The sequence below is a fragment of the Gymnodraco acuticeps genome, unplaced genomic scaffold (assembly GCF_902827175.1).
Source record: "Gymnodraco acuticeps unplaced genomic scaffold, fGymAcu1.1, whole genome shotgun sequence".
Taxonomy (NCBI): Eukaryota; Metazoa; Chordata; class Actinopteri; order Perciformes; family Bathydraconidae; genus Gymnodraco; species Gymnodraco acuticeps.
Window position 1 is genome coordinate 479175 of NW_022989931.1, and position 13766 is coordinate 492940.

General features: G+C 44.6%; 1 protein-coding gene across 2 annotated transcripts in view; it reads right to left on the bottom strand.

Annotated features, from left to right (window-relative positions):
* Nucleotides 1–733: 733 nt before the first annotated feature.
* peli1b (pellino E3 ubiquitin protein ligase 1b) overlaps nt 734–13766 on the bottom strand; it is a 41631-nt gene continuing 28598 nt past the window's right edge. For both annotated transcript variants that reach the window (XM_034209918.1, XM_034209919.1), the window contains exons 3-7: nt 8588–8717; nt 7562–7663; nt 6856–7053; nt 5979–6167; nt 734–2174 (exon numbers count right to left, since the gene is read on the bottom strand). In XM_034209918.1, the coding sequence (XP_034065809.1) occupies nt 1605–2174; nt 5979–6167; nt 6856–7053; nt 7562–7663; nt 8588–8717 (1189 nt within the window). In that variant the 3' untranslated portion in view covers nt 734–1604. The remainder of the gene's footprint in view (nt 2175–5978; nt 6168–6855; nt 7054–7561; nt 7664–8587; nt 8718–13766) is intronic.

The window sequence follows — 13766 nt, forward strand, 5'->3', positions numbered from 1 at the left end:
TGTGTGTGTGTGTGTGTGTGTGTGTGTGTGTGTGTGTGAGTATGTGTGTGTGTGTGTGAGAGAGAGTGTGTGTGTGTGTGTGTGTGTGTGTGTGTGTGTGTGTGTGTGTGTGTGTGAGTATGTGTGTGTGTGTGTATGTGTGAGAGAGAGTGTGTGTGTGTGTGTGTGTGTGTGTGTGTGAGAGATACAGAGTGTGTGTGTGTGTGTGTGTGTGTGTGTGTGTGTGTGAGAGATACAGAGTGTGTGTGTGTGAGAGATACAATATGTGTGTGTGTGTGTGTGTGTGTGTGTGTGTGTGTGTGAGAGATACAGAGTGTGTGTGTGTGAGAGATATATACTGTGTGTGTGTGTGTGTGTGTGTGTGAGAGATATATACTGTGTGTGTGTGAGAGATATATACTGTGTGTGTGAGAGATATATACTGTGTGTGTGTGAGAGATATATACTGTGTGTGTGTGAGAGATATATACTGTGTGTGTGTGTGTGAGATATAGAGTGTGTGTGTGTGTGAGAGAGATATATACTGTGTGTGTGAGAGATATATACTGTGTGTGTGAGAGATACAGAGTGTGTGTGTGTGAGAGATACAGAGTGTGTGTGTGTGTGTGTGTGTGTGTGTGTGTGTGTGTGTGAGAGATACAGAGTGTGTGTGTGTGTGTGTGAGAGAGATACAGAGTGTGTGTGTGTGTGAGAGATACAGAGTGTGTGTGTGTGAGAGATACAGAGTGTGTGTGTGTGTGTGTGTGTGAGAGAGATACAGAGTGTGTGTGTGTGTGTGTGGTAGCTACATAGCTGCGGTATCATGGCTATTCTCTGATCAGAAAAGATCACGCACATATAAAAGTGTCAGTCAGACTTTAAAGGGCGGGAGCTCTCCATTGAGGCTGCCTGAGAGTTACCCAGACACCAAGAAGACTCAGTTTCCCATAATGCTTTGGGAGGTTTCCAGATCTATTGCTTTGAATGTGAAAAGGCGAGAAGTTGAAGCTGAAGGGTAAACAGGTGAGAGCACGCCAGAGGACGGGGTGTATAAATACGACAAACAGATCTGAGGACAGACGGACCCTCAGAACACATCTAGACTTTACATCTGACTAACAATAAACTGTATTTCAAATGAAAATGCTAAATAGTTTTGAAGTTAGGCATATCTGACAGTTAAAGGATGAAGCGATGGTTCCTGGGCCATAAATAAACGTCTTTGTTTAAATTAGCTTTAAGAGATGTACACAGATGCATATTGCAACAATAAACGTGAATAGAAACCGTGAGCTTGCACTACAGTGTCTTCGTGATTTAGAAAAATACTGTTGTTGGAAGTTCTTTCCGAGAAACAAACAAAACGTTTACCCAGCAGTGTTCTCTGTTTGGTTTTTGTGTCTCTGGTTTCACATGAAAATATAGAAATCTTTGTTGTCATTCATGTAAAAGCAATACAAAGGTCACTTAAAAATGAGAAAGAGACAAAAGGTCCAGAAAAAAGTTTGTATTGTAGAGGGAAACTAAATCTGTGTCGCTCCCCGTTTCCTTTGCAGGGTCTTTAACAGAAAAAACTCCCCCCTCCACCTCACCCGAAGGATGCAGGGCAGCTAGTCGAGGGGCCGCTAGTCGAGGGGCCCCTGGAAGATCAGTCTGACGAAGCCCTGCTCCCCGCTCAGCTGCTGGGCGCAGAAGGGACAGGCGGCGTGGAAGGTGTGTGTGCCGTGCGGCAGCGGGATCTGGCTCCAGAAGGCCGCCGTCTTATCCGAGCAGACATGGCCGCAGGGGTTGAAGGCGTGTGTGGGGGGGGCGGCGTCCACGTAGAAGCCCGCCTCGCAGCCCAGCCACAGCGGCACGTACGGCCCTTTGGCGCGGCACATGGGGCACTCCCTCTGCCGGCCCTCCCTCTCCTCGCGGTGGTTCCCCCAGTTGTGGAATCCATGCACGTGGCCGCACTGCAGGTACACCCAGGGCTGCTTCTCGTCCGGCGTGTCCTTGCGCCGCATGGAGGGGAAGGCGAGCGTGTTGAAGCCCACGGGACACTGCGGGCGCGCCGCGTTGATCTCCTGCCGCAGCGCCTCCAGGTGTTTGAGGGTGGGGGTGCGCGCCAGGCCCTCGGCCGTGCGCCAGAGCAGGGTGGCGCCGCAGAGGTCGATGAGGGAGCCGTCCACCAGCTCCTGACTCTCCGTCTCCACCTGCAGCACAGAGACGAGACGAGACAAGGGTGAGCGAGAGAAACACACAAACACGTAAGCGGAATATTTTTTGTTTGACTTTTGGGTTATGAAATGTTCCCAAAGCTAAGTAAAACATTCATAGTACCATCTTCACTGGATACCTCCGATATCCCGCTCTCGGCTCAGTTAGATGAATGGAGAGTGAAAACGTAGCGCCTTTAGACCCTAATGACTATAAAATAATCCGCCGATTTACAGACGTCTCTATCCCAATGTCAATCAATAGGAAAAAGTATGTTTGGGCCCAATGACGTCACAGACTGACACAGATGTTGCAGTACTGCCGTTTGGCCACTATGAACATTTGCTTCAACGTCCGGCGCACTTGCTGGGGGTTGGTGTGATCCCATCACACCTCTCAGCCATTGCATGCTGGGAGAGGCTCCAGCCCCCCTTGATACTCATATAAGCAGTTTAGAGAATACATGGATTTATATATTGCAGTATTTGTCTGAGCGCAGTAGGTGGCAGTGTAACACACGTATTTCTCCCTCAGACAGCTGTGAGATTTAGAGAAGAGGCGGGGCCACAGCTGGAGGCAACATGACATGACAGGAGGAAACTGAAAGAATAACGACATGGGTGGGGGGGATCAGACACATGTTTACATAACAGGAGGGGGGGGAATGAAAGGATGGAGACAGAGTGGAGGAGGGGGGGCAGCTCCTGGGCATTTTGGTGAGATCACTTGTTCTAACGCTGGTGCTGAGGTCACTGTGTGTCCAACACATTTCTGAGGGCGCAGCACAACACACAACGCTCCCGCTGACAGCTTTTAACCTTAATTTGTGGCTGGAAGGTTTGCTGATGTGTGCTCTTCATGTGACGCACTGATGCAGTGACACACACATTAATATCGGCCCAGAGAAAAACACTCCTAGGCCGACAAGCTACTTAACCAAAATGCGTAAAAGTTTGAGGAACACTGTTACATTTATCCCATTTCGATCGAGAAACGTACGGTCACATTCTTCTCTAATCATCAACCCACCGACACGTCAACGAAAGCAACTATTTGTCTGATCAGTGAAGTTTTAACACTCAAATTGTAATGATGTTAACGTCGCTGGTAGATTCGATCCATGTTAATATCGACACCCTCACCCTGGACCCAGTTATGATTTAATTAGACACAAAGCAATCATTTATCAACACAAAAACAGCAGGGGTTCAGACACTTTCCTCATTTATTATACTTCCACAGCAGGCTCACTGAAAAAGTGTGTGTGTGTGTGTTTGTACTGCACTGTAAGGCATTCCTATAAAAACTGGCTTCAACCTTGTGTCCGACTGCAGAAGGGCGAGCAGCTGTCCACAAACCAACCTGCCGCACATTATTTATCTTCACTTCATTTATAAAAAAAATCGCCTGGTGTTTACGGCTTTGTAATAAATAACACAAATGATATTTCTTTTAACCTCAAAAATGTATTTCTGCCGGATTCATGCTCAGCTAATGATGGAGCTTAAAAATACAAACAATCTAAGGACAGGTCTGAGTACAAACCATTGATTTTGAAATCGTAAATTCATGCGACTGAACACTTTAGGTACCAACACACACACACACACACACACACACACACACACACACACACACACACACACACACACACACACACACACACACACACACACACACACACACACACACACACACACACACACACACACACACACACACACACACACACACACACACACACACACACACACACACACACACACACACACACACACACACACACACACACACACACACACACACACACACACACACACAGCTTTTTGGCAAACTGGCTGAGATGACTTTTTTCCACCCTCATTCAATCAGCAAGTCCTTCAGCTGTTCACCTTCACTAATGCAGGGCAGTTATCCCATTTAGAGAGCTGTGAGGGGAGGGGGGGGGGCAATACTCTACATTACAGAGCTGAAAGGGGTTTCTCTAAAACAGGGTATATGCAGGAATCCTGAAGTCAAATGTAAAACCTTTTAAGACCTTTTTTAAGACCCTTTCCATACATTTTAAGACCTCATCGCCATTTTGAGTTTTAACCGGTTACCTTGGCGACACACTTCACCTCACATTGACTATATACAGTATTGATTGTCCTTCCTCCTTATCTTCCAACCATTTGGACGCAAACTTGCATTTCCCCATAACGATGTTGTTTAACAACCGGCGTAAACGGGCCTTCACGCGCTATCAAGCAGTGAGCGTGCGATGTCCTGTTCAGATGACGTCAAACCCAACGGGATGCCATCAATAAACTACACAGAATCACACTACACACCTACGCAATGATTACATTCAGGCACACTGTAGAATACAACCTCTTTGGACACTTTATATACTTATTGAAAACAAGCTACGAAATGTAATACCTTGGAAGATGCCGTTTAATACTTTTTAAGACCCCACGGACCCCCTGTAAAATGCCTGTACGTGGTTAAACCCCAACTGAAATGTTTTGCATGTGCAAAAGTGCATGCAGGAGAGCAGAATGTTTTTTACTGCAGTACAAATGTTGTTTTTGACAGTATAGATAATATAGATATAATATAGATATAAATACAATAAAATAGATAAAAGCAGATCATTTAGTTAAATAAACCATTTGTGAATGTTGTAAATAATAACATATTTTGTTTTGCAATTTCAACACTCTGAAGTTATTGGAAATGTTTCGATCACACAACCACTGGAATCTATTTATACAAAGAGTCTATTACTGATATGAATAGGTAATAGTGGCCTGTCTTTATCTGCAGCTGTGCAGAAGTGCCAGGCTTAAACGACTGGAAAAATGCAAATCCAAAAAAACCTCTCATTGGTATTTAAAATGTAAAATAAATGTAATGATAGAAATGACTCAGCACAGCGCAGGAGAGCCCTACCATCGCCCTGCATGATTAAAGACTTAATGGACTTCTCTCCCGTGTGCATTCAGCATGACAATTATAGCCCATCATGTTCTGTCACCGAACATAATCAAACTCGGTGCTTTCCCACAGCCGACTATCTGAATTGTGAATCAGCTGTGCATCAGTAACGAGTGCTTCCTGTAGTGCTGGATAATGCACAGTGAGCAGGAGCCGATAACAGAGCTGTTAATGTGGCGCTGCAGAGGCTTGAGAACAGCTGGGACCCCAGATAAAGAGACGGGGGATTCATGTGGGAACTGCTGACTGCGCTGTGGTTGACGATGTGTTGGTTGTGAGTGAGGAGAGGTAGAGAAATCACACCACCAACAAACAGAGAGCAATCAGACCAACGCCACAGGTGGCCACGCTGACAAAGTGTGTGTGTTTTGATTGGCTGAGAGGCGCTGACGTCAGTTGGAGGATCCCCTTACACGGTCCTGTTACACACAGCGCTGACAGCCCAACCTGTTGCCATGGGGACGGCATCCCGATAACCTCGCAGTGGTGTTAAGCTCTGACTGAACCCCCCCCACCCCGCCAGAGACAGAGCTGCTACCAGAGTGAGTGTGAGATAAATGCTCATGAGGAGTTCAAAAGTAGTTTTGGCCGCCCTCAAGTGGAAGATTAAATCACTAATTGTGGCCTATCAGCTGCTGTCCCGCCTCTTTTGTGTGTAAATCATTATTAAGAGAACCTACAAGTGCAAGTCCTTTCCAAAAGCAGCAATCCTTTATAAATGCTGATCTCAGAATGCTCCGTGAAAACCCCCCGACTGTGGAAGCAATTGAATTTCAGTGCTGAGTGAATGTGGCGCTACATGTTTTGCATCTTCTCACTATTTTCCCCCGCTGCTGTGCTGAGCGAGTCTCCCGCAGCGTGAAGACGTTTCCGCAGACCGAGATCTCCCTCCAGACGCCGGGTTTGGAGTCCTGGGTGAAGCCGTTTCGGGGGTGCATCACCAGCACGCCGTTTGTCGTGAGGCCGTCCATTTGAGCATCAGGGGTCTTCCATTTAGCGGCCTTCTCCTGAGGGGGGCAAATATATAGGAGGGTTATTGTTAAAGGTCCCCTATTAAACTGTTTCTCATCAATATATTATAGGTGTCAGATATATTCAAAACATGTCTCTGAAGTGTTTGGCTCCAAACACCAAACAGATCATTGCAGCATTACCCATAATCCCCTCTGTTCCAGCCCTGTTTCCAAAGTGCTGATTCTCTGTCTGTTACTGTAGATGAAAATAAGGAGCCCCTCCCCACGCCCCTCTGAGAGAGATTTGGTTACAAAGAACTCAATGGTGCTCTAGGAGGAGATTCAGGTGATAAGGTGGGGGGGGGGGGGGGGTTACCTTGGTTGCTGATTGGCTAATGGTTACACAAGACAACACATCGTTATGACATCATAAAGTGGCCAAAATCTGATCAGCTCATTTTCAGACAGGTTTTTATAGAAATGGATCAGGACAAAAAGTGAGAGAATCTTTGTTCCTGAAACTTTCAGAGTCTCTTTCCACAGAGGGGACACATGTTGATGTAGAAGAGACATGAAGAAGAGGGGACACATGTTGATGTAGAAGAGACATGAAGAAGAGGGGACACATGTTGATGTTTATGTCATTCATATTTCATTTATTTTGAGCCAACTGTCCCAGCACTTGCAACCAAACACCTCAACAGGAGCAGTTCCGTAAAAGTGTAGAAGAAACGCAGCTCACCCCGAGGAAAATGTTCTTGGAGGAGTCGAAGCCGGCGGCGTAGATGCGTGCGGTGAAAGGCGGCGTGCGCTGGCACATGATGCGGCAGGCGAAGCGGGAGATGGTGCTCTGGACCGACTGCGTGTCTGCGTTACTCTGACTGCCCGCCACCGTGTCCGTCACTACAAAGTCTATCGGACTCTCTGTGGATCGACCAATCTGCAGAGGGGAGGTTGAGATGGTGTGAATACGTTTCATAATGTTGAGGTTATTATCTAGGTCTATTCTACCCCACAAGCCCTGCTAAGGCTTTAAACCACAGTTCCCACAATTCAGGAGTTTTGGGGAAAGTGTACAGGAAGTATAGTGGAGGGGTTGGGTTAGGAGTTAACCCTAACCCTCACTCACTTAGATTTGCTTACATTGGCCATTACAAGTATGCAGTAAGTTATAAGTATTAGCTATTAGAAGTTTGCGATGTACCCATGAATACGACAATTACTACTACACAAATCTACTTGACACTTATGCACATACATTTGTAACGGTACAAGAAAATTCTGATTCTGCAAATAAACATATGTCTCCATTAAAGACATGGTGATTCTCAGGCTGGATAGAAGGGAGTCACACTGGTCTAAAATATATAAATGCGTCATATCTGTGTCAATTGTTGATGCAAATCCATCCTTTACTTTAACTGGTTGTAGGAGCTGAGGCTTGTTACCTGGTACATGTCTGTATTGCTGTCGTGTGTGTACTCCACCACCACCGTCTGGACTCGAGAGAGAGTGTAAGAGATGCTGTGCTGGTCTTTGTTGCTTATGGCCTGATGGGACAAAATGAAGGAATACAGAGAAGATTAAGAGACACATGTTAAGACTTTTTAAATGCTCTCAAAGCAAACCCTTAATGGATTAACAAGGATTAAACTTGATTATGCTTTATGACGAAACGTCTGTTCCCTGATCCTAGCAGAGAACAATAGATACAGATAGTGGTGGGGTGGGGGAAAAGTTCAGCAGTCACTAACATAGCCTCAACATCTTTAAAATTAGTAAGGACCACCCAAAGAACAAATGAGGACTATCACTTCTCAAGACTCATCTAAAAGGCTCGACTGTGTGTGTGAGAAATGGTAAGTGTGTGTCCAACGCCCGGACTATTTACCAGATTTCTGGGCGGCCCTATAACTGACGATGGAAATACGGACATGTGCTTTCCAGGCTTTTGCTAAAAAAACGCTCAGTTACCTTCCACTGGACCGTTCACTTTGGTTTCCCTTATAAACCCTCAGCGTGCGATAGTTAAACGCCGTGTGAAAACCATTGTTCGAATACCTTTTCAACTTCCACAGACCGTGTACCTGCTCTTTCTCCCTTTTCTGCCAACTCAGTGAAGTTTTGTCAAACCCCTTTCCTTTTCATTGATGGTGTGTGTGTGTGTGTGTGTGTGTGTGTGTGTGTGTGTGTGTGTGTGTTGCTTTAATATCACAGACAATAAACAAACAGGATTTCAATAAAGCCTTTGGTCCGGCAGCCCAGGCCAAACTCACTGAACTGGGTGTGTTTTATTTGATGTTGTCACACAAATAAAATCTTACGCCTGCAAGGATGTTTGGTTTTTTTAGAGGAGAAAGGAATGCTGTTTTCTAACTAATGCATGTATTTTCTTTATCACTCTATATGTTTTTTACATGTCTTATGAACACAAAAGCGTGTGTGTGTGTGTGTGTGTGTGTGTGTGTGATCACCTTGGCTGCCTGTGGAGAGCAGGCGATGTGAATTGTGCTGGGTTTCACCCCGTTTGCCTTCGGTCTCTTACCAAGTGCAAAGCGGCTCTTACGTCGGCCTCGGTCCCCGTTAGGCAGAGTGCCATTGTACCTGCGCACAAACACACAAAAACAATAGGGCATTATAGTCTGAGCAGTCGTATAATACATTGAAAAAACTGTGATAGCGGAAAATACTTGAGGTCTTTTAGTGCACTCCCTCCAAGCCTCAAAGACCATATGCACACATATATACTGTACACGTACACACACATTTAGTAAACACACACCTACACACACTCACTGCAGCCTATACTTTTAATACAAGCCATTTATTTTAAACAAAAGTACATCGTGTCTCCATAAAGAACAAAGCCCTCCAAAAATAACCCCAGAAAGACTGAAAAATAAACACACAAAGAAACTCATTTATCCCGATGCATGGCTGAGGAGGATAAACAAGGCGTTCCCTCCAACAGAAAGGAGCCTCTGTGACTCCGAGAGCACCGTGACTGTGCCGTTTGTGTCCGTGAGAAAACATTTGTCATCTCTAGCTACCTTTAAGTGTTTTTCTGATTTAAAATGACCTGTCTGCAGCTGATTCATTACAGCAGAAAAGGCCAAGAAGGTAGTGTTCACACGCAAATAAAGATAGCATATTCAACTTATTAGAAGGTCGTTTACAACAATATTAAGGGATTAACAAAAGCAAAACAAGGTATATAAATCAACTAAATAACCCTCTATGGAGAAATAAAGTGCACATGTTCTAAGGCAGCTAATGGTTTAAACACTCTTGCTGTCCTTTCCAGGTATGAGTCAGTGAGCAAACCCAGGTTACACTTGTTGTTCAAATCTGTCAATTCTTTATCTATAATACAAAGCAAAATGGCCAGAAAAAAGGCTATTTAAAAGAAATAATAATAAAAAGTCAGTCGCAGGTAATCTCATTCAGACGTAAAAGGTTCAACGTCTTAAACCAGGACTGCAGACACTGTGTAATATCTGCAAAGGATCATTTCAAAGAAGTTAACTTAAAAAAACTCCTGCTGCACAGCTGGAGCGTGTCTTTGACCAATCAGAATCTTGGAGTGAAACCACCCTTTACATTGAGGATGCCCAGCCTGCAGCGAAATGTCTCTAAGAGCAGATCTGTTGGGATCAAAACGCCGCTCGGAGGGTTTATGAGTAACCATGGTGAGAAGAGAACACAACCACAGCAACGTTTGGGAACAGTAACCATGGCAGGAGTGTAACCATGGCGAAGTTCAGCCCGTATCCGGAGAGAGGGCAGGGCAGTCTGCTGGAGAAAGCCCAACGTTTTGCTGGCAGTTCAAACCCAGATTCCCATGGGTAACGTTTAATTATAAGTGCACATACATGTATCCAAATACGCTCACAACAATGGCCAACGTTTAATGTGTGTGTGCATTCACAGTTTGTTCCTACAATGAGTCAGGAAGGACCAGAGTTAGGAAAAGTCAGTGTGTGTGTACTGTATTCATCAATTCCCACAACAAGTGTGTGTGTGTGTGTGTGTGTGTGTGTGTGTGTGTTGCCTCCAAACACTAGTAAACTAAAGCTCAGTGTGCAGCAACAAGACACCACTTATAAAGTAAACCTATAAAAACATAAAGACAGGCTATGAGTAATTACTGGCTATGGCTGAGCACCTCTGTGTTTACAGGTTACCATTACAAAGGGTATTAGACCGAGGCCTCGTCCACACCTACACAGGTATTTCCGTAAAGGTAGCTTTTTTTGGCCTTTTGTATCCACTAATCAGTCAGCATTTCATTTGACTGAAAACTGATATTTTCCAAAAGATTTTCAGAAACTCTGTTTGCGGTGTTTCCGTGTAGACAGGGATAAATTAGTTTGTGGCTTGTAACGTCAGAGTGTATGCCGTTATCTCGTTTGTGAAGCGTCACTAATGAGGAGTCATGTCGTACAATGGAAACGTAAATACTCCCATGAAAGGCAGACGTGGACAGATTACCTTTCGAATTGGACTCTACCCATAAATGCAGTTAGTTACGCTTCAACTTTATGAGGCAAAAAAACTGTGAGAATGGGCTAATGCTACATTAATCACCACTGTCATGACACTATAAGTGACCAACCACACACGTCACCTGTGTGTGTGTGTGTGTGTGTGTGTGTGTGTGTGTGTGAAAGCGATTCAATAGCTTTTTTATGTTAAAAAGTTCAATTCAATAGCTTATAGATAAACTAGAAAAAGGAATACCAATACTAAATATATGGTGTGAAAGGATGATAATATGTATTTCAATGAGCATCCTCCATATGTGAATGTATAACATTTTCGAAAATAACAGATTCTACAAAAGCAACCGGGTGAGGCTGGAGCATTGGACACGGCACCTCTTGAAAAAAGGCTCCACACATATACAGACAGACAGAGATGGATCTGAAGGGACTGCAGTGTATCCAGTGACGTCACGGTTGTTTAAAAAGCCACATGGATGTTGAGTCCCCCCGCCTGTAAACAGACCGTCCCCAGAGAAACGCAGCATTCCTCCGGATCAGGCTGCTAGCATCACTGGGCTTCAAACATGGTGATGTTGAACTGGGGTTAGCGAGGAGGCCAGACACAACACTGCTCTACGTGTTGACGGGGTTCTCTGTTAGGATTTGCCTTTGCAAGCCTGTTCTTGGTCACACGGGAGTCACACACAATTAAATCCAGACACTTGTTTCGGCCTGCTGGAGAACCAGAAGGGTGGAGCTCCATGCAGTTATGAAAGCAAAAAAATGTAGCACAAGTGTCCTTTATTAAGTAAATCAAAACCGGCCAAGCAAACATAATTACTACAAAGGAAACAGATTTCAATGCCAAAATGAAAAGAGGTGTTATTAACATATCCAGTATTATGGGAACTGTCTTTGTTTAGACTCTACAACAGTGGTTTAGCTCTTTGCAATTCAAGTGTTAGCCAGGTCCTATTATCCATATCCACTCAGGGTGAGTCAATGATCACAGTGTCAGCCTAAATGCACATGGTCATCTAACCTGTGACACGACTCTTTACCTTTCACTCATTATGTATGTTTCTGTAGTATTTTACTCCCAATGGTTTCATGTTCATTCTCAATTTACACTGATGTGTAATGTGGGTTAGGGCGGGGCTTAACTCACACTGAGGCCACACACGTAAAGCATATTTTAGTTCTCATTTAACTTGGCAGCAGTGTGACTCCAGCAGAAATCAGCCCAACTGGCCTTTTAAAAAGTGTGACCTGACCTGGAATTTAAAAACTAGGAGCGGAAAAAGTAGAGCAAAGCGGGAAACAGGGGTTCTCCCTTGTAAAGGCATGGGGCAGCGTTTACTGCTCGCTGCCTTTTTCCACCAGGGAACATTTCCACAGTGTCGCTCCAGCACAACCCAGAACAACAAACTGTGAGTCAGCTGTGAAACCAACTGTGTGAGACAGGGCAAACGTGTGTGTGTGTGTTGTACGTGCACAAGAAAGTGTGTGTGTTGTGTATGAGTGTTTGGAGTCTTTCCGACATCTACATTCCTCTGTGAAGTGGGCTGGGAAGGGGAGTGGAATAGCCCTTTGGGGAATACACAGGAGACAGACAGATAAAGGAAGTCCTTCACTGTCCGTTGTTATTGGAGAAAGTGTGTGTGTATGTGTGTGTGCAGCTATATGTCTTCCTTACTAATGCAGGGTGGGGTGAGAGGTTTTTCCTACAGCTGAGTATGTGGACTTGAGTCAAAACAAATCTCTGAAGGAAGAGATAGTGTTGTTCCAAGAAGCGTGTTTAATCTCCAACAATCCAATCCTTCATCAATCCTATCTGTGAGGTCACCGAGGGCGTGACCCTGTGCCACTGGACAATTGTTTCTGTGGGTCGCGGATGTGTGAGTGAAGATAGCAAAAATAGAATTTTTTGTTTTTGGGGAAAAAGTCAAACTTTTATTTCAACGCTGTGCATGCAGTAGGCGTTGGACTGGAACTGGACTGGAAGCACCGGAGACCATAAACGGTTTTGAAAACTTCTGTCAGTGATCATCTTCTCAATAAAACATCTTTGCTGATGTTTTTTCGAGTCTTCTGGCCAATCAGAATCAAGATTGTTGCCGGAAGTCCCCACGGAGAATAACTTTGCGGTAGAACTATTCTATATACATCCATGGGTACAACTTCAGATACAAATGAACACATAATGAAATATGATATTTTTAAAAGCGTACTTTAGTTCTGTGAAGGGATATAAGGGATATATGCACTGTACTTCACTTTAATTAATATTGTATGCTGAAAAGCGTATATATATTACAGCACGATTTTGTTGAATAGATTTGAGTGGTTCAAAATGTTGGGTCGCGATTTATTGACAAAGTAAAAAATGGGTCCCGAGGCCTGACCAGAGCACTGTCCTAGAGCACTGTATTTGTTTACATATTGTGACTAACTTCTCAGAGGTCTTTGAGCTTTTTGGAAGATGTCACCGAGTTCATTGATAAATCAAAGAAGATCTAAATCCTTCCCATATATTCCCTCAGGGATCTTTAGCAGAACAATGGCTCTTTTTCTCTTACGGCCCGTCCACACAGCAGCTTTTGGCGATTTGTCCACCGCTTCCAGCGCGTCTCCGCCCATTAACTTTGAATGGGGATGACGTCACTTTCCCTCGCTTGTCGCCGAACTGCATTGTGGGGGGGCGAGGCAAAGATTTCCAGGATTTCCAGGATGTTCAGGATTCCAAAGTTGAACAATGTTCAACTTTTGAGGCTGAGCTGGAAGCGACAGCCAATCAGATCCGTTTATGCAAATCTGACAGTTCAAGCGCTAGCCAATCAAACCAAGCTAGCAAGCTGGGAGAACCAGACCCGCAGTTCATTTCTATATTCCACAAAAATGGAGGAGAACTTAGTTATTGCGGTAGCAAATCACCCGGTTCTTTATGACCAGTCCCTATTTACTTACCGGGATACAAACCGGAGGAACCAGGCATGGGGGGAGGTGGCAGAGGCAGTGGGTGAAACTGGTAGGTTTTCGCTTGTTTGGGGATTTTATATCCAGTTTACTTCGTTGCTAGTTTACTTCGTTGCTAGCAAGCATAGACAGTATCATTAGCCAGCATGGAATGTAGCATAAAATAGCACCATAGACATTAATCTCATAAATG